The sequence below is a fragment of the Artibeus jamaicensis genome, unplaced genomic scaffold (assembly GCF_021234435.1).
Source record: "Artibeus jamaicensis isolate MK-2021 breed Jamaican fruit bat unplaced genomic scaffold, CSHL_Jam_final contig_464, whole genome shotgun sequence".
Taxonomy (NCBI): domain Eukaryota; kingdom Metazoa; phylum Chordata; class Mammalia; order Chiroptera; family Phyllostomidae; genus Artibeus; species Artibeus jamaicensis.
In genome coordinates, this window is record NW_026521842.1 from 3,225,747 (window position 1) to 3,246,675 (window position 20,929).

The window sequence follows — 20,929 nt, forward strand, 5'->3', positions numbered from 1 at the left end:
GTGCTATGAAAAATGGACACATTTATTGAAGAAGATACAAGATAAAAGAAACATTGTACTCAGAACAGTGATGCCTCAGTCTCCTTCAAAGCAGGCACCTCGGGACCTCACACAGTTTTTCTAGTTGCCATCAGCTGCCCCATGGTATTTTCCCGAATCTTATCGATGCTATGAAATCTCTTTCCTTTCAAAGGTGACTTTATTTTGGGAAAAGCCAGAAGACGCAGGGCACCAAGTTGGGTCTCTAGGGGGACAGAATCACCTGGGTGATTTGGTATTTTATCAAAAAACCTCTTTACAAGACACTGTGCATGAACAGGCACATTGTTGCGGGGAAGCTGTAAATCACCAGTTGCCCATAGCTTCGGCCTTCTGAGTCATCCCAGTATTTCTGTGGGGGAATGTTCAAGCTTAACACAAAGTTTGGTGCAAAATTCATTGCTCTATGCACTTGGTCATTTTGAATGTGACGGCCACATGGTCCACATGCTCACTCAGGGACATCTGCTACCCCCACTGCCTGGTACATTGCAGTTGTCACTGTTCACACACGCTCATTCCCGTCCACTCTCCTTGGCTGCCAGGTTACATCGATGTGGCGCAAAACTGTTCTTATCTTAATTTAACAGTTGCTGGGCTTTTTCTGGACAGACCTCATATGTACAGTTTGATGTCAGTTTTAAGTTAATAAAACTTGTTAATAAAAATTACCTGCCCTTTGTCCACAGAACCCTAATTAATCAAGATAAAGAGTTCTTTACATAGGTTGTCCTTTGTATGTGGAAATAAATAGTTATTATACTGTGACCAGAACAATAAAAAAAAAGTGTTATTAGGAGTGTCTGCCAATCTTAGTGAGATGTGACTGACAGTTTGTTGCTAAGAATATGGGAAGACTTAGTGAAATACTTTTTCTGAAAGCCTTCACTTATTTAGGGGGAAATCAATGACTCTGTCCCACCAATTTTCCTAGCCTTATTTATCTGTAGTTTTAATTTTTATGGATCATTATTTTCCAGGATACAAATTAAAGTTATTCTTTTATAGGAAGATCTAACCCCAGATCAAAATGATTTCAAAATACACAAATGTACTACAAATAGGATTTTGAGTTTTCTGTTCTTTTCCATGGAGATGGTTTTGTTTTTGCTGAAGTTGTAATTGCTAGTTACTAGTTACTGAGGAAACCAAATCAGTATATAGGAAGCAAGTGACAGAATCAGTATGTAACTATGTATGTGTGAAATGTCCAGATGTTACCAGATTTTCCAAAATCACTATTGAGAAATGAGAATGACTAAAAAACGTTTTTAAAACATTTTCTTTAGTTATTACACATGAGGGAAAGAGAGAAAAAATGTCAAAAGAAACCCAAACCCTTGAAGCACCTACTAGATTGTAGAACTTTATTGACTTAAGAGGAACTATAAAACTCTGCGAATTAAAAAGAATTATCTTTATGCCATTTCCTTAAGAACCTAGACATTATATCTGTTATAGTGCTTTATCTTTTCTTTAAAATTTAATTTTCATTTCTAAGCAATCTTAATTGCTCTGAATATTTTACCACTATTAGCAAAGGGTGAGCCTTGGTGACTACTTTTTAAATTTTGTTTTTATTGGATACACACATACACACAGTTTCAAGAGTCCAGTAATTCTGCACACACTGCCTGGGGTCGCAGGGAACTGTTTCTTCTGATATGTGCCTTAGTGGTTGCATCATAATTAGTGTGACTACGTGAAGGTTGTTGGTACTAGCGCCATATGATGCATGCTTAGTGCTTTTCATTTCAATGTTGTGTTTTCCCTGGAGTTGTGTGTCTCGTTTTGCTTGTTGTTCTTGTGCAGGGACAAGTGCGTACAAAAAGGCTTCAGCCTTAAGGTTCTCCCTAGGTGTCTGCAGCTCCCCTTGTTGAGATGTGTCCAGCCTCCCACCGGTTTTGTCTTTGGATCTGTGGCTCTGCTCCAGCTTGGATTCAAGGTCCTCAGCCCTGCACGCAGTTGTCATCATGGGGTCTCTTTTCATCATCACCTGGAGGTTCCTTCCTCCCTCCCAGCTCTGGTCCCATGTTCTTGGGTCATAGGTCATCTTTTGTCTTAAGTTGGTCTTGGTTTAGTAGTTAATCTGGTTGTTTCTTAGAAAGGGTGTTTGGGAGGTACAGTTTATGAGACTTTTCAGGTCTAGAAGTACCTTTAGCTGTTCATCCCGACATTGGGAATACGGTTCTAAATTGGGCATCTTTTTCCTTAGGACTTTGGATGCACTGCTTATTGACTGTCATGCAGTGTTGCTGTTGGGAATCAGAAATCTATTTTGGTTCCCAATCCTGCATTCAGACCTGTTTTTCAGTCTCTCGCAGTTTTCGGAACTTTCTTAGTCCCAAGTGTTTGCACATTTCTTGGAGACATCCTTGGTAGGTCTGTAGTCATCATATGCCGAGATACAGTGGGCCCTTTAATCTAAAAACTCACATCCATTAATTTAGGGACTTTGTCTTGGACCAGTCCTTTTGATTTCCTCTGCCCCATTTTTCTGTTTGCTTGTTTGGAACTCTGTTAATCTGCATGTTTGGCCTCAAGAATGGTCCTTAGGTTTTTTGTTGTTGCCTTTTTCCCCTCTATTTTCTTTCCCTTTGACTTTTTTCTTTTGTGATCTACTTTATGGAAGATTACCACATCTTTCATCTTTTCAGTTGAATTCATTTCACTTTTGCTATCCTGTTTTTAATTTCAAAGACTACTTGTTCTGTAACAACTCTTTTTTCATAGCTTGGTTTTGCTTTCTTAGTTCCCTAAGAATATTAAGGGTGGTTTTACTTGTAAAGTTTTCTTCTCCGTGCATGATCTGTGCTTCCTCCAGGCTGCCTTGTCCTGTGTCTTTGTGGTTGGTTTGGGATTCTTAGAAGCTTGGCAGTAGGTGTGGTGGCGTTGGGTATCCCGCTCTCCTTAGGGTGTGGCATGAGCAGTGCGAAGGGGCTTCTGGCTGGCAGATTCTTGTGGAGGGTGAAGAAAATGTCACTCCGTATGCTTTGGAACATGATGCTGTGTGGAAAAACATGATCGGGGTAAAAAGTGAGTTAGAATTATACTCTTGCGTGAAGAGATCCTAGGTATGTAGCTGTTTTGTGCATATTTTGCTTTTTGTGTATGCTTAAGATGTGTTAGACCTGTCTCAGTAAGGCCGAGTAGCTCTTTGATTAAGTGGTAGGAAAACAATGTACCGTAACTTGATTGGGAACATGTTTTCTTGGTACATAAAGTAATGGGGTTGATTGTAATTTATGCCACCTTGGGATTTGACAGCAGGGCGTGCATCTGTCTAGCACGTGGTGTGATGTGGGGCTTTTCTGGCATACCCATGCTGCTTTGTGGCCTCTCGCTTCATCTGGTACAGGGGAACAGGCTGGCAGAGGAGGCAGAGGATGTGAGGCTGCAGCAATCCTGCATCATCTGCAGAGCACGGTAGTGCTGAACCCAGCCTGGAAGTGAGCTCTCGTTTCCAGGCCGTGGCTTCCTGTATGCCTTCAGCTGAGATATCAGCTCCATTTGGAAGTAAAAGAAAAACGTATCAGTAGCAGGCAGCCTACGGTAGTTGTACTTATTTAAAGTACATAATTGTTGGGGATGAAGACTGTCGGTTCAATATAAAGTGGTCTGTGCATGCTCCCCATACTCTTTGGGTGCAGGATTTCATGTTTTAGTTTGGGTTAGGATTCACTCATGGGATGCGAATGCTGAAGGAAAGAGAGAAAAGACTCAAACTAGAACATTATTATCATAAGGAAGAGACAAGTTTTCCACATCACAGAAGATGTCAGCAGTGCTTTGACTCACACATCTAATGACTTTAAAAGTTTTCACTTTCCTTCATAGATGTTACTTGTGTTTGTGTGGGAAGCAGCTTGCCCCCCACCTACCACCACCAAACTTCTGTTTAATGATGTAAGATTTGATTGTTTTAGATGAAAACAGTTGGGGTGTTTTCCTCTTAGTGTAGGTAGTTTTTAGATGGCAAGGCAAGTTTGTTCAGAGAATGCCAGTGCTTGCCTTATTGGTGAATTCCTGTAGGTCTTGGGAATTCAAAGATGAAGAAGATGGTCCTTTTCCTTAGGTAGCTTGTATTTAATGGGATCTTGATGAAACAAATGCCTTAGTAATTTTTGTGTAGTTTGACAACTACTGAAATAGAAAAGGGCTTATGTGGCCTTCAGAACACAAGAGGGGAGACGGCAGTCCTTCCAGGCCAGAGGAGACCCGCAGCATACTCGGTGAGGGCAGGTGTGGGGGCAGAAGGCATGTTTGATATCTCCAGGCTCTCTTTGCTCTAGATCAGTATAATAGAGTGCTTTCTTTTTGGTAACAAACACAACATATTCAGTCATTTTATTTCCTGACTTTGAAACTGTGCAGTGGCTTCTTTTGGATTTTAGGGTGAAGCTCCTATTTCGTGGTTGAGCCTCTCTTAATCCGGCCCCTCGCCCCCTCTCATCGCATGCCGTCCTCCTCGTCTGTCTCATGCCTTCAGCAGGCCTCCCGCTTGCCCACTGGGACTCAGCTCCTGCTTTCTCATGCAGAAAAGCCCCCTGACGATGTTCATAGGTGTCACCCCCCCTTGCGCTCGTGCTCATCTGGCACCTTAGGGGGTTACTGTGAGGCACTGGAGAGGAAACAAGAAAAAGGCCCGGCCTCTCACCCAGGGAGCTTAGTCTGTCCGAGGAGACTGACAGTTACGGAGAAATGAAACAAAACTACCGTCATGCACGCAGGCAAGGAAAAGCAGACTTATGTAATCAGGTCTTTGGTATATGAGGCATTGTGGAACTTCTTCCAGAAAGCCCTTTCTCTGATGTTTTCTCCCCAAATTCTTTCTACACTGCCCCACCAGGGAAGATTTTTCTCTGCTGTTGAGTATTGATGCCCCGGCCTGTTAAGGATTTACTCCCATGGGGCCCCCAGTTCTGTGAGCTTCCTGAGGGTAGGGCACATACAAGCGCTTACTATGTGGATACCTGGGCTGATTTCTAGTAACTTCTTGATTTGCGTTCAAAGTTGTGCACACTGACCTGAGGAGAGGAGGTCCCCTTGAAGGCAACGTATATGGGCATCACAAGCCGTAGTTGTCAGTGCCTTGTTAGAACTTTGAGGAGCAGACCTTAGACTCCATGCTTGAGTAATTTGGTGATATTTGAATAATTGCACAAAAGACAAAGTTAAGCTTTGGACACGAGTGAGTACTCTTTCTCTAACAAGTCAATGGATGTGTAATTGCTCCATTCACAAGACGCACAGTACTCTAGGGCCTGTTGTGTCCATGACACCTGCGCCCGCAAGAATGCCTGGACAAGCATGCTGTGGATTATGTATGTGGTGTCTGTTTTTAAGGTTTGTTTGTTTGTTTGTTTTTAAGGTCTTGTGGTCTGACTCTTCAGTAACATCCGTAACCAAATCTTCCTCTGAAGTGACTGAATTTATTTCAAAGGTAAGGTGATTAAAGGCTCTTCTAAAAATGAGAAGGCTCTGGTTCCCTGTGGTCGGTAATTCTGCAGAGTGGTTTCAGTGGACAGCTTCCTTCAGCTAGCATAGTGAGTGCGTGCCTGGGACTCGTGCCTGTCCACAGGAAGTCCAAGGTTTGTGTCTAACGGAGCGGGGCAGTAAACACACGGTCCTCAATGCCAGTCTGGACGCCTCCCAGTTGTTGAGAATGAGCTGAGGCAGAAGATGCGGCTGCACAGATGACTGAGGGTGCTTGGTGTGGTTTGGTTTGGTTGTTCTTCAGCAGAGGCTGAGGGAGGGACTTCACCTAGTCCCACCTTACCTGTTTGACACGTTGGATTTTCCTGTTCATTTTCGGGTTGATTTAACAAATATTATTTGAACAAAAGCTAAATAAATACCTCTTTACCTACATATATACACATGTACACACATACATACATACATACATACATACTTACTTACTTACATAGATTTAAAGTACCTCCAAAGTGAGTCTTACACTAATTTTCATTATAAAATCAAGGCTATACAGTGAAACCTCAGTTCTTGAACTTAACTCATTCCAGAAAACTGAGAATTGATTGGTTCAAAAGCAGAATCTCCCTTGTCACCTGAGAGACATGTGACTGATCATGCTGGTGTCAGCCTGAAAGGGTTGTTGGGTCAAGAATAAACACCTGAAGTTTTTAGACAACCAGGATGTTTTTCTGTGAACAGCTTGGTCGAGAACCAAATTGTTCATGAACCAAGGCGTTTTGAGAACCAAGGTGTGGTTGTAATCCTGTAAGGGAAATCCCAGTGGTGGACCCTGGTTTAAAAGCTTGGACAGAAGGTGGTTTGATTCTCCCATCCAGTTGGCCTGTCAGGCACACAAAAGACCACAATGCCTTTCTCTAGGGCCACGGACTCTCCCTGGAGCTCACTTTTCCTCTGTAACATACAGAACACTGAATTTCTTCTCCTTTGTGACTGTCCTCTCATTTCGTTAGGAAAAAAAAAGAAAGAAAAGTTCTCTGGACTCCCTGATGCCGGCGGGAACTCTGACCTTGCCTTGGTCTTTGTCTGGGTGTTTGCAGTGGCTGTATTCACTCAGCTTTGGGTTCTCTGGCACTCTTGGGGGTCTGGTTTGCTGTCTTTGCATTAATTTTGGAAAATCCTTGTCCATTATCGCTTTAGATACTTCCTCTGCCCTGTTCACTTGTACTTCTCCTGGACTTTAGTTACATGTGTTCAGACCCTTGATATTCTTCACAGCTTTCGGGTGCTTATTGTTTTTCTTACTTATTTCACTGTTTCACTATGCATAATTTCTGTTGCCCTGTCTTCCAGTTTATTGACTTTACTCCTCAGTTCAGCCCAGGCTGCTGCTGAGCCTATTACATTTGCTAAATTCTTCATCTCTGATACCATGGTTTTCTTGTTTTGTTTTTCTTATTTGGTTTTCCCCCCTCTCTCTTCTACTTGACATGTCTTTTAATAAACTTTTCATCTCTGCCAAAATTTTCCAATTGTTCATACATGATGTTCTTTTTTTTTTTTTACTAAATCTTTTATTATGTTAATTACAGTTATTTTAAAATCCCTGTTTGATACTTAGTTCCAGCATCTGAGTTAGTTTTGAGTCTGGTTCCGATGATTATCTTTTTTTTTTTTTAAGATTTTATATATATATATGTATATATATATATTTTAAACATCTTATTTATTTATCTTTAGAGGGGAAGGGAAGGAGAGAGGGAGAGAACCATCAATGTGTGGTTGCCTTTGTGCATCCCCTGCTGGGAACTGGCCTGCAGGGAACTGGCCTGCAACCCAGGCATGTGCCCTGACTGGGAATCGAACTGCGTATCTTTTGGTTCTTAGGCCCGCGCTCAGTCCACTGAGCTACACCAGCCAGGGCTGATGATTATCTTGACAGGTTTTTTATTCTCTCTCTTTCTTAGGGTAAGCGTTACAGTTTTTGACTGAGTGTTAGAAATCATGTTTAGAAAATGCAGAGACTGGGGGAAGTCGTGTTCCGCCTGGAAATGGGTGTGCTGCCACCTGTCAGGCCGTCAGGGGGTCCTCGCGTTGCATCAGTCAGGGGTGGGGCTGGGCTTGGTTTTGCTGTTACCGCGGTTAGTGTCCATGTGCCGCAGGCTTCCAGTTTCTTCAGCAAAGAACTGCTGGTACCTTGAGCTCTGAGTGGGTCCTGGTGTGTAGGAAGGTTCTCAGTGGTCTTGCATCACACTCAGCTTTCAGTAGTCTTATGTGTCTGGCACAGAGGGGGTCTCCCTACTCTGTTGACCACTCTGCTGTCCCCGCACCACCACACCACCTCAGGAGACAGGTGTTGCTTGTTGCCTACCTGTCTACACAAAGTGATAGACTTTGATGGGGAGAATCTTTCTCCTTCTGGTCCAGCCTTAGGTGCAAGTGCAAGGCCTTTGGCAGGGGCTTTCTCAGCATCCCCACCCTTCATTTCCCAGCGGCAGCTTTGTGGTATTGCAGCGGCAGCTTTGTGGTATTGCAGGGTCCTCCACCCAGGTAGGCCCTTTTCTCTGGATTGGAGGGGTTTTGCTTTTACCTCCCCAAGGCAGGGTATCTTTTCCGAGCCTGGTGCCAGGATGACATCCTACCGTACCCCCAGAGGCAGGAACGGATTGCTTCTGCCTCATCCCCAGCAACCTGGGGCTTTTGCTTGGGCTCTGGCAACAGGAGCAGTCTCGTGTTCCTCCCACAGCGATTTAAGGACTTTTGTTGTGATTGAGTGGAAGCTCCAAGGAAAGGCACAGGAATTCCTGCCTGACCCCCAGGGGAAGCCAGCTCATACCTGTGCCACCTGTGGAGGCTCTTGCCAGTCTGCCTGTAGAAGAGAGCTCAGGAATGAGGGTACAGTCTCCTTGTGTCTGGGCTCCTGGCTCATGGATGTCTGGCCCACTCTCAGGCTATGGGAATGTGTCCATCTTGGCCAGTCTCTTCTACCTGCTTACATGGAGGCCACCACCTCCTAGTGCTCTGTCACAGCTGAGACAGTTCAGGTGTCCCGTTTCTCCTGGGAGGGACAGGTCCCTCATGCAATTCAGTTCAGGTGGTGGCCTTACATTCAGCTCTCTGGGCTCAAGGAGAGGTGTGATTATATAGAATATCAAGATATTTCTTGATGTTATGGTGGGAGGGTTGTGTTCTTTTGTGGCTTTCTACATTCTAAGTGGATGTGGAACCCCAAAGTAGCCAGTAGCATGATACTTTGTATCACACTAGCAGGTGTCACCATCTAACACCTGCCCAAGTTTTTCTTACATGGAAGAGTTCTGGTTTAATGAAATGAATTTAATGTACTTCCTGTGCTTTCCATTTCTTTCAGTTATGTCAGCTATACCCTGAAGAAAATTTGGAGAAATTCATTCCTTGCTTAGCTGGCCCAGATTCGTTTTATGTAGAGCGAAACCACATAGATCTGGAAGCGGACCTGAGGTAACTTCCAGTTACCTTCTAGGGATTTTCATCTGTTATGGGCAATTTGAAGTCTCTTAATAACCTAGGTGCAATTTTGAGGATACGAGCAAAGGAATTGCAAAGTATGTGGTACTTGCCCTGACTGGTTAGAATGTTGTCCTGATGTGCCAGGGTTGTGGGTTCAGTTCCTGGTCAGGGCACATACAAGAAGCATTGAATGCATAAATAAGCAGGACAGTGGTGACACACTCACAGATGGAGAGCATATGACAGCCACTCGATGGGAAGAGGTTAAGGGGTGGAGGGAGTGAGCAACAAGGGAAAAGTACTTAAGGACATGGACAACAGCGTGGTGATTACTTGGAGGAGGGGGAGGTATAAGAGGATTAAATGGTAATGGAAAAAATACAATAAAGACCAAATTAAAAAAATAAATGAAACAATAAATCAGTGTTTCTTTTCCTCCCTCTCTCTAAAATCAATAAATTAAAAAATGTATATGCTACTATTTCATGTAATTTTGACAGTCTTATAAAATTATATCTGATTACTATTTCTACCCTGTAGTTGAAAGTTAAGACTGATCCAGAGCCTAATAAAAAAAGTCTCCTAGGCCAGGTGTTTCTGGACTCTGGATACTCTCCTGGCATAATGGTTTTATAAATGTGCAGGGAGGAGAAGGCCCGCTGCCTGGGGTCCAGAATGGCACTGACACCTTAGCATCTGAGACCCAGTTGCAGCACAGTGGCTACAAGTTCCTAGTGATTGTGATGGCGTGGGCTGCGTTCACGTTACAGCTCCCTGACCACATAGTGGGCCCGCAAAGGCTTGATTCATACGATCCAATACAGTGTAAGTAACGGAAGGTGCATGGGGATCGCAATAAAGATTAAATTGAGTTAAATCAGGATGAATAGAGATAAAGGCACCACTGTTTCCTTCTTTACCTAGAATATATTTCTCTTAATTCAAAATTTAAATTTCTCTACACAGTCAGTTTTTGGTAATATTTTAATGCAGATAAATCCCTTTGTTTAATTTTTAGGTATTTGGCTTCATTACCTTCTCACATACTGAAAAATGACCATGTTAAGAAATTTTTCAGCACTTCATCTCCCACCCAACAGCTTCAAAGTCCAAGTGAGTTTGTAAAATGTAACTAAGTAAAAATACGAACATTGCTATTGTCTGTAAGTTTTATGACATTTATTTTAACTCACAGGTCCAGGCAGCCTTTCCCTTTCTAAAGTCGGCACCATGATGGGTGTGTCTGGAAGGTGAGACTTCTACCACGTAACCAGCACCTTTCAAATAACATTTAGTTGTGTGTAAATCATTGTTTCTAGAGTTAAGTCATTCTCCATCTTAGTCTTGAATAATGTTGAGAGAGGAGTTGCATAGAGATAATCCAATTTAAAATTTCTCAAAAAAAAAAAGGGGAAGAGAAAGAAATGGTTCTCTGAGCCACTAGAACTGGAATTCCCAAGGGCCCTGCTGCAAGTGCCAGTTTCTGGTGCCTTTACACCCCGGGGAACCAGATTTCTGAGAATCTGCATTTTCACAAGCTCCGGGCATGTGAGTATGCTCACGAGGCCAGAGTGCTGCTCTGGGCTCCTCTGTTCTTGTGAGGCCTGATGGCAGCTGGAGGTGTGCTCAAGTGACAAACAGCCCGCCTGCCTGCCTGGGAGCTGACGTTCTAACGCGCTGACATCACAGAGAGTCCTGTGAAGAGCTGGGTCTCAGTGAGGTCTCTGAAAGTGCTCACTTTCTCCTTTAGTGCACACCACTTAGCCTGGCATGTAGGTTTACAGTTTAGGGTAGAAGGAAGGGTAAGGAAAGAATGTGGATGCTTTGTGTTTCTTCCAGCTTCTAGGATTTACTTTCTTTATATTGAGTATTAAAGATTTAGGAGTCAATTTTAATTTATGATTATGAGTATCATCCTGTGATACAAGTAATGGAAAGAAACTAGACAGCTTAGCCAGAAGTTGGTTATGGCATACACATGTATGTACACATGTATACATAGATACCCACATAGGAATTGTGTGTGTTCTAGTGATGTCATACAAATACAGTACACACATGCACCTACAGACCTCAAAGCACAGCATGGGGGTCAAGTGGGGGTGGGTGGGGTGGGGAAGTAGCAGAAGGGACTCTGAGGCTAATAGTAGATGTGACCACAGAGGCAGTCCAGGACGTGGAAGCTGGCATGTGCATGCCTCTTACAGTGATCTTCAGTGGAGGCTGTGGTCTTTTGAAACCACTTGTCCACTGTCTTTGCAGGCCTGTTTGTGGAGTGGCTGGCATCCCATCCTCTCAGAGTGGCACCCAGCATCACATGCAGCACTCAGCTGGTGCAGCCACCTTGCCCCACTGCTCCCACACAGGGGGCGGGGGCTCAGCACTGGCCTACCGGACTCAGATGGACACCTCGCCTGCCATCTTAATGCCTTCCAGTCTGCAGACTCCTCAGACCCAGGAGCAAAATGGGATTTTAGATTGGCTGAGGAAACTGCGTTTGCACAAATACTACCCTGTCTTTAAACAGCTCACAATGGAGAAGGTATGTTGGCTGCTAAGCAGGCAATGTAGAATTTGCTTGCTTTCTCAAGTAACCTTTCTTCTGACCTCATTCCTAGAGGAATTGAGTTGGATTTCTAAACTGTATGTGGTGTGGAAATGACAATATCTGACATGTAACACCTACAGATGCATGCCCTTAGTGCTGCATGCTTGCTGGAGGCTGGCAGTGGATGGAATTTGAAGGCTGCCTGTAGCCGAAGGAAAAGCTGGAACAGGATTGGTTGTAAACAAACAGCTTTTTTAGGTAGTTTGGGGTCTTTACCAATAGGCACTCCCTGTGATGTGAAGGACATGTCTCCATCAGTCCTGCAATAGGTAGAAATAGTTCTGCTGACCATGCCCCCCACCCCCATCTTAGATGCCCATCAGTGTAGGCCTGTGCATGGGCTGAGGCTCAGCTCAGGAAGGCCAGTTCTATGAGGAGTCCCAGCACTTTGGTCCTAGTAAGTGGCTCTCTGGTGATCTGGCTTGATTTGGGTCATATAGCTAAAGGAACAGATGGATTTGAGGGCTTTCAAGCAGCCCTTCATAGAAATAATTTTTTATAGGAAGTTCTGATTAGGGGCATTTTTTTCTGATTAGAAGTTTTAGTATCACTAATAAAACCAAATTAGACTTGTACACTGTGTTTGAACTCTGAGCTCCCACTGTTGGGTAAAATGACTTTGTGACTTTTATCTAGGTAAAAATTTCCTTGGTCCAAAAATCTACAATTGAACTTAGAAATCCAGCTGTTACTACCTAATAAAAAATAAATTTTAAGTATATTTACAGTAGTCTCAGTTTAGGATTCATAGATCTTAAAAACAACAGATTTTACTAACCTTGGTCATGATTACTCTAATGCATCAGCTAAAATGGCTATAGTCACAAATTATGTCATGGGTTGTCTTGAGAACCAGAGTATCATTTGTTCATTCAGTGTGAGGCCAGGTTAGTTCCAATGCCGCTACTCTTCTGGATCACTTGCTCTCCAACACAGTTGCTATTGTCCCAGATGTCAAGAAAAAAGAGCTGTTAAAAGAAACTGTCCTCCTGTCTGCAAGAGGATAAATGTTTGCATTTGAGGGAGAGTCCCAGGGAGGAAGGAGGCCTGTCCCCAAACTGCATCTCTCACCATCTGGCCATACAGCATGGACCTTCCCGGGGACCCTGTCTTCACCAAGCCACTGTGAGAGGCCTGTGCCCCTTAGATGGAAAATGGGTGTCTGTATTGTGAACTATGAATACCAAAACATTTAGCAAGTAAATATTTAAGTGTTCCCAAGTCTTTTATTGGGAAGACTAAGTTTCATCTGTTCACATATCATAGAGGTAGAATTGAAGACTTTGTTTTTAGAATCCTAATTAACTATCAGTGACTTTGTAATTTGTTTCTTCTATGGAAGTTTCTGAGCCTTACCGAAGAAGACCTAAATAAATTTGAATCCCTCACCATGGGAGCAAAGAAAAAACTCAAGACTCAACTGGAGCTGGAGAAGTAAGTGTGAAGTTGTTTGTGAAATAATTGGCTCATTTTAGTTTCTGACATGTTGAACAGGGAGATGCTAGGACTTGGGATTTTGTTATATGTCAGTGATTGGATTACTTTTGATTGCTTTTTAAACTTTAATGCTTTTACAGTTCTGTGAGTGTAGCTCTGGTTTGCTAGGTAAGGCCCTTTGCAGTGAACCTGACAAGCGAGAATATCATTTTCCACCTGGAGACGATTATGATGAAAGTCACCTCTGTGTGGAATAGATGTATTTAAGCAGAGTTGGTCACACATGAGAAGGTTTTTCAGCAGGATTGAAACCTCACCTGTTTGTGTGCTTTCTTCTTGCACAGGGAGAAGTCAGAGAAACGGTGCATGAACCCCTCGGCCCCACCCACTGTCACCAGTAGCGGAGTGGCCCGTGTTCCCCCCACCAGCCATGTGGGGCCTGTGCAGAATGTGCGGAGCACCCACGCTTCAGGTGTGCAATTGCCAGGTTAGCCTGGACACACGGACAACAGTCTGTTCCTTTTGATAATCATTAGACTTCATAACACACCCTTTTGCCATACATGTTTTTTAGTATTTACAGTTACTATTCCTCATTTTAGCTTTGGTAATTTACCACAGGAAATTAGAAGGGTCATTGGACTTAGAAGCTGGAGACTGGTGACTCACCAGAAGTTGTTAGGGCAAAAGAATTAGATCCAGAAACTACTCTGATGAGATGGGAAGAGCAGGAAGTGTACAAAATAGATGAAAGCATCTCCCTTCCCCAAGACGGGGCACAAAGGTCATGTTTAGGTCATTGCCTACCAAGTCATTTTGAAATTCTTCTTCATGCCTAACCACCAACCTTCCTGCTCTGGGGACTTGAAGTTCCAGTGATCTGATTTTTCAAACACCATCCCCCCCCCTCTCAGAAAGTTGAGGACCCCCATATAAGTTGCTCTATTGTATCCTTTATATAATAAAAATATCAAGAGAAAATAGTAAAGGGGGAAAGAAAAAAATGCCAGTATATCTTTTAAGTGGTTATTTGACTAAAAAGGTCTTTATGTCCTTCAGCCTCATGAAATGGGGTTTTTGTGGATGACTGCTTTTAGCGCACCGTGCTAATTTGGGAGGTGCCCTTTTTTTTTTTTTTGCTCCCTACTGTTTGAGTAGGGAGGCATCTGAGCATCTGGCTGAGATGGTTGCTGTGTTTGCCTCTGCTGTGTAACCAGCTGTCTGACCTTGGGCAGTTGGTTCTCTAAGCATGTCAGAGCCCTGTCTGAATATGGAAATAATCATACTGCCTTCCTGGGGCTGATGTAGAAAATAGTGTGTGATAGGTGTGCACGGAGGTGAGTGAGGAGGGATCCCCGTCAGAGTCCTCTAGCTCATGGACTTGGGAGCCACCTTCAGACTGTCACCTGTCTCTTCTTTGCAGCTCTGCGGGTGGAAGTGGAGCAGACGCCTCACCAGACAGCCCGGGAAGGCAGCTCCTCAGAGTGCTCTAGCTCTTCGCCCAGCCCGATGGGGGTGCAGGCCCGGGAAGAGAGCTCAGACAGTGCGGAGGAGAATGATAGACGTAAGGATACCTGGCATGGCTGGCCCAGTGCTGCCTCTGCCCTGGCCCGTGGGACTGTGCTGACCTCTGTGTTTCCATCTCTAGGTGCAGAGATGCACATGGAAGGTCCCGATAAAGAGAAGCCTGTCATGCTGCTGAATCATTTTACTTCAACTTCCACCAGACCCACGGCTCAGGTTCTTCCTGTGCAGAATGAAGCCGGCTCCAACCCATCAGGCCACCACCCTCTGCCTCCTCAGATGATGACTGCAGCCTCGCACATTGCACCCATCCGAATGCTGAACTCTGTGCACAAATCAGAAAGGGGAGGCGCAGACATGAAGCTCCTCTCATCTTCCATGCACTCACTGCTCTCGCTAGAAGAAAGGAATAAAGTCTCTGGACCAAGAAGCAGCATCAAAGTGGACAAGAGCTTTGGCAATGTCATGATGGATGTATTACCCACATCTGCCCCCCATCAGCCCATGCAGGTCCTTTCCGGACTTACTGAGAGCAGCTCCGTGTCACCCACCGTGTCCTTTGGTCCTCGCACCAAAGTCGTCCATGCATCTGCACTGGACAGGGTGATGAAGCCGGCCCAACAGCCGGCCCTGGTGGTAGAGACGAGCTCTGCTGCCATGGGGACATCCAGCACGGTCTTCCATGTGGCTCGGCCACCAGTGAAACTTCTGATGTCTTCATCTGTCCCTGCGGATTCTGCCATTTCCGGGCAAACCTCCTGTTCTAATAATGTGCAGATCAGTGTGCCCCCTGCAATAATAAACCCTCGGACTGCTCTCTACACAGCCAACACCAAAGCTGCCTTCTCTGCAATGAGCAGTGTGCCTGTGGGCCCCCTGCAGGGCAGCTTCTGTGCGAACAGCAACACTGCCTCCTCCACTAGCCACGCTTCCCCGTCCTTCCCAAACATGGCCACTGTGCCCAGCTGCCCCGCCCCCAGCTCCAGCCCTGCACTCTCCTCAGTCCCTGAAAGCAGTTTCTACAGCAGCAGCAGCAGCAGCAGTGGCAGTGGCTCCCCTGGGAACATTCCTGCCTCTGCTCAGAACCATCACCACCACCACCACCATCAGCAACCACCGGCACCGCAGCAACCCTCACCCGGCCCACCACCTGGCTGTGTCGTGTGCACGTCTTGTGGATGCAGCGGGAGCTGTGGCTCTGGTGGCCTGACTGTCAGCTATGCCAACTATTTCCAGCACCCGTTCTCGGGGCCATCCGTCTTCCCCTTCCCTTTCCTACCCTTCAGCCCTGTGTGTGGCAGTGGCTACGTGGGCACCCAGCAGTATGGCAGCAGCGCCTTCCCAGTCATGCCTTCACCCTACGGCAGCAGTGTGCCCACTGAGCCTGTGCTGGGCGGCCAGTCCACTTTCACTGTCCCTCCCATGCAGAGCTTCATGACAGGGGCGGCCGGTGTGTACCAGGCCCAGGGCTTGGTGGGCAGTAGCAATGGTTCCAGTCACAAAAAGAGCGGCAACCTCTCGTGTTACAACTGTGGGGCCACCGGTCACCGTGCTCAGGACTGCAAGCAGCCATCCATGGACTTCAATCGGCAAGGTAAAGGCAGGCCGCGGCCATCGAAGCTCCGGAGGCAAACCAGCTACACTGGTTAGCAGTGCAGCGCTGCTCAGAGAGGTGCAGGAAAAGGTTTATTGTTTATGAAAATAATAGTATCTTTCTTCTTTTAAAAGCAAAAAGTAATTTTTCAAATGCTCTTTGAAAAAGCATGAAATTCTTGGTAGGCTGTGAGCTCCCGAAAGGAGGGTTACTTTGGTTCTGAGACTGTCTTCACAATTTTAGCCCACTCCTTATTCTAGAATGTGATGAGCTGGCTGTGGAGAGGGGGTCTGGCCTGATGGCTCCTTGGTCTATTACTTCTTCCCACATGACTGGGGAACAGGTATGGGTGATTTAATGTCACCCCAACCTTTAACTGAAAGCCTAGGGCATAGCGCATAAATTCCGATGCTGCAGATGGGAGTCAGCGTCCCCACTTCCATTCTCCCCCACAGGGTGCCCGTGACTGTGGGCGTGTGCACGTGAGTGCATGGTACCGTCCTCACTGCACTGCCATCTTCTTCCTCTCTCCCACTGCTCTCTTTTGTTTTCTTTAGTCAAATTCCAGTGTGTGTCTGATGTACTTATTACAATGGGTTTGTTCTTGCTGTTGGTTTTGGAAAGGTCATTAAACTGGGCATTTGGGAAAATTGGTCCCAGCTCTGTGACTATTTGCTGTGCAGCCTTGAGTCACTTGATCTCTGTAGTTGTGAGGGTTGCCTTAGACCTGTGATTACCAGACCTGCCTGTGTATCTTAGTCACCTGGAGAGCTTTAAAGACAAACAACTTAAGACTCAGTAGGTCTGGTGGCAGGTGCAGGTGACTGGGTTGTGGCCACCCATGGTGATAGAGATGGTGCTGCGTCTCCTGAAGCAGCGAGCCCAGAGCATGTGTCCTTGTCCTCGTCCCTGGGTGGATGCACGCTGGATAGCCCTCCAGCTGCATGCTGTTGGAGTTGGAAACAGAGCTGCTAAAAGAATAAAGGAACGGATTGGTAATTCTTCAGTTAGTTTACCCCTTGTCTGATTTTATAAACGAATAAAATAGCATCTGGTTTTTGGGTGGGAGAGGGGGGCTAGCAGTCATTAGAAACAGAGGGTCTAGATTTCCATCACCTGAGTCTTGACTAGTGACTCTGGAAATAACTTTGGACAGATCAGTTGTTTGTGGTAATTCTACAGTGATTCAAATGTGATCTCTTTTTTTCCCTCTCTCTAGGTACTTTTAGGTTGAAATATGCCCCTCCAGCAGAAAGTCTGGACTCCACAGATTGATATTTTTCTCTGGCAACAGAACACTATTAAGCCATGGAGACATAAGGAAAATTAAATACAAAACTGAGAAGTCTAGTTGCTGTTGAGCTTAATATTTTTAATCCAAAGGTGCTTTACTTTATTAGACTGGATAGAAAACCTAGCGTAGGAGTGCATCAAACTCAGTTTTATTGCCAAAATTTTAGATTGGAGCTCGATGTCAGGACTTGCCCAGTGGGTATCTCCACCCTTGGTTGCAATGCAGAGACCTGCCGTCTCTGGAAGAGCATTGCCGTAACTGGTCCTTCTAGGCTCCCACGTAATTCCAGGGCAGCTACGCGAGATCGGAAGTGAGAGCTGAAGGTTGGAGTTCTCCAAGTGGAGTTCCACCAGTCGGACTGTTGACACCCCTGGGTGAGGGAAAATGTCACCTTTGTTTTGTTTTGTTTTTGTTTTGTTCCTAAAGTGGCTAGGCACTAATATCTGGGCTTTTTAAGGATTGCACTACAGCAGAATGTAAACTGATGTCAATCTTTACGGTTCTGGGAGACTCACTCCCTGAGACCAGTCAGTGTAAGACCTTCAGAGGATCTGTCTCTACAGAGTTGGCACCAGCAGGCCACGTGACTTAGTACACAACAGAGATTTTAGTATTTACTTCCCTCCTTAGAACACTTTGTAGCAGTTTCAGGTTTTTGATTCTCTTTTTGCAAATAAATTTTAACTACATTATTAAGTAGAAATAGTTTCTCACAACTAATTTCTAAGGGTCCAAGTCCCAGAGAATTCTTGGTTGTCAAAGCTTTGCGAATATGTTCTTTACTGGCCCTCCCATAGCTTTGAGTCCCGTCATCTTCCACCATGTAGGAACTCTCACAGAGACATGGTGGCAGCACGGCCTTTGTGACTTGGCTCTGACAGATGCCATCTGTCCTTAGCAGAGTTTGCAAGTTTTTTAAAATCTCACACAGTCTTCCCAGAGACCCCAAGGCTTACTGCAAATAGGTTCACACTTGAAACACACATGTTAACAATGATACAGTCCTGCAATTTATGAGTGAAAGATTGGAAATTTTCTCCTGTCAACTTCTTTTGTATCAGGCTGTGTATTAATAGTTCGTTCTGTTAAAAAATACCTGGGAGACTAATGGACAGTGGTAGACTCTGGGAGAGACCACACCAACAGGACAACTATGGGGTCTGCAGAGGTCTGGTTCTAGCGAGGTCCTCCCCACGCAGCTCTCAGTTACACCCTGCTGTGGGGAGAGCTTCGTGGTCTGAAATTTAGGGACTTAAATCTTTAAGACTAAAGGGAATTTTCTGCTCAAATAACATTGTTTTAAGTGCTAAAGCCTTCAGTATTAAAATATTGATTGGTAAGGCCTTGCCCAGGGATTTTTCCAGATGAATATTTATTTTTTAAAAAAATCACAATGTTCAGACCATTCTTAAAATGGGACAATCAGCCTCAAGCAGAATTGATGTATATTAAAAAAACACCCTAGAATTTGAGGCATCGTGATGTGAAGCTTCACATTTTGAGATCAGTTTCCTGGCTTCATGGAAACTAAAGTCGAAAGTTGTAACATTTTTTTAAATAAAAGGCTTTTAGTAGAGTTTTTTAGAGTTTTATTTTAGTAGAGTTTTATTTCTATGCAATGCAGAATTGACAGACCTCTGTATTCTCTCTTCCTGGTACACAGTATTATCACATCCAGTTTTTATGGAACGGTGATGCTTACAGCAGCTTTTGGGGGGAATGTTTTGATCTCTAAAGTTATAAACACTACAAAAATGTCAAAATAATGAGAACTGACACAACTTTGCCTTAAAGAATATTAGACTGGAACTTGTCATATTATGTTAATGGAAGACTTAGAGTGTTCATTGATGTTTACGATTTTAATATTTCTGAAGGCCGTTATAGTGGCCTGGATATGTGCTGAAAGCCAAACTTTTAAATTTTTTTGGTTTTTTAAACAAAGAAATATTTTAAATAAATCCTATTTCAACATAGTGAAATTGTTGAAAACTGTCTCGTAGCAAAAAAAATCATATTTAGGTTTTTTGTTTTAGTGGTCAGTATTGGGGAATGAAAGTGTGTGTTGTTACCCTTGCAACTATTTTGATAAATATTAGAGGTTAGTATTAAATACAACAAAACAAACTTTGGTTTGAAGTATGACACTCAGATTGAGGCGTATGAGTTCAGACGTTGTGTGGCTGCGTTCCAGTCATCAGAGGTCTTAGAAAAATCCCCAGTTTCTTTGAAAGTGGGTGTGTGGTGTGACATTTCCAAAGAGGTCATTTCAAGTTGACAATTGTGAAATGTAAATATGAGGTACACAGGACACAAAGCTGCTGATCCATTAGATCTTTTCCTAAGTGAATCGCATACTTGGACTTGGGAATATTTGCTAGCAGCATTATCTCTGATGAATTGCTCTCCAAAAGCTACCAAAGTCAGTAAACCTAAAAAACATTTTGCATTTCCTCAGAAGATGTCCTCACCAGTTAGAAACACAGATCAGAATGATCCTTTCAACTACTTAGTCTTTTTCCTGAAATCGTGGCTGTTTCGAAGTGCTGTGGCAACCAGGTAGGTGTGGCAGCAGCCACTTTGCTTTGTGTAGTCTGTCGTATATTAAAGTTTCTAACCCCATTTTTATCTCCAAGAATGGGGAAAGAGGAATGTACAGATCAAAGTACAATACAATGTTGGGATGAAACAACTATTTCATCTTTTTTTTTTTTTTTGAAAAGCAAAACACTCAATTTTATACCTTATTTTCTGATTTTTATTTTATGGTAGTACTGAAAATTGGAAAGTGTTTAAACATTAAAACTCCTAATTGTGGAAGAGCACTGAGGAAATGGGAGCTAGCACTTCTGATAAAAATAGACAAATTTATTTTTTAAAAGCAGATATGTTATTGGGTATTTTAAAAAACCAGCATCATCTATAATCTCCAAAAGATTACAGGAGTCAGCTTGTTAATATAGTAGTTAGTAGGTTGAGTACTTTAATTCACTATATTTAGAATTCTATAGGTCTTTTATCGCAAGAAGTCAACATAGCTAGTTTACACTACACATTATGTATGGAGGCACAGTAGCAGTGGTAGTAACTGCCTGATGTCACACAGCTGTAACATGTTTCCTGTTTGAGCACAGGCTGACCGAGGCTTGCACTTGTCCACTCACTCCAGTGTTTCCAGTGAGCACTTGCTGAGAGGAATTGGGTTGTACCCTACCCTCCTCACTCCCTATCATTTTGTCACTCTTCCTGCTTTTGTGCTGGTTTATTTGATGTCTTGCTAGTTTTACATACTGATAACTGATGGTGTTACATGTTGAAGAGTCTTAAAAGGTTATAAGGGAAACCATGTCCCTGCTCAGCTTGACCACCCGTCTCAGAGGATGGGCCTGTGGAACCTGATCCCATCGGCCGTCCTTTCCAAAGTACAGATGACTCCCAAAGAATGAGTCAGGTGACATATAAAGCCATGGGTTCTGAAGAAGCTCAATTATTGACAAGTCCCAAGGTT

The 20,929-nt window shown here is 44.1% G+C and overlaps 1 protein-coding gene across 3 annotated transcripts in view; it reads left to right on the forward strand.

Annotated features, from left to right (window-relative positions):
• Positions 1-19,013, forward strand: part of ZCCHC14 (zinc finger CCHC-type containing 14) — a 57,389-nt gene extending 38,376 nt beyond the window's left edge. The window contains exons 4-13 of one of the 3 annotated variants that reach the window (XM_037142370.2): positions 5,411-5,482; positions 8,846-8,955; positions 9,983-10,077; positions 10,160-10,214; positions 11,227-11,506; positions 12,915-13,006; positions 13,354-13,496; positions 14,433-14,573; positions 14,658-16,127; positions 17,347-19,013. In XM_037142370.2, the coding sequence (XP_036998265.2) occupies positions 5,411-5,482; positions 8,846-8,955; positions 9,983-10,077; positions 10,160-10,214; positions 11,227-11,506; positions 12,915-13,006; positions 13,354-13,496; positions 14,433-14,573; positions 14,658-16,127; positions 17,347-17,402 (2,514 nt within the window). In that variant the 3' untranslated portion in view covers positions 17,403-19,013. The remainder of the gene's footprint in view (positions 1-5,410; positions 5,483-8,845; positions 8,956-9,982; positions 10,078-10,159; positions 10,215-11,226; positions 11,507-12,914; positions 13,007-13,353; positions 13,497-14,432; positions 14,574-14,657; positions 16,128-17,346) is intronic. The other 2 variants (XM_037142371.2, XM_053666705.1) reach the window with 2 other exon arrangements.
• The last annotated feature ends 1,916 nt before the right edge of the window (positions 19,014-20,929 follow it).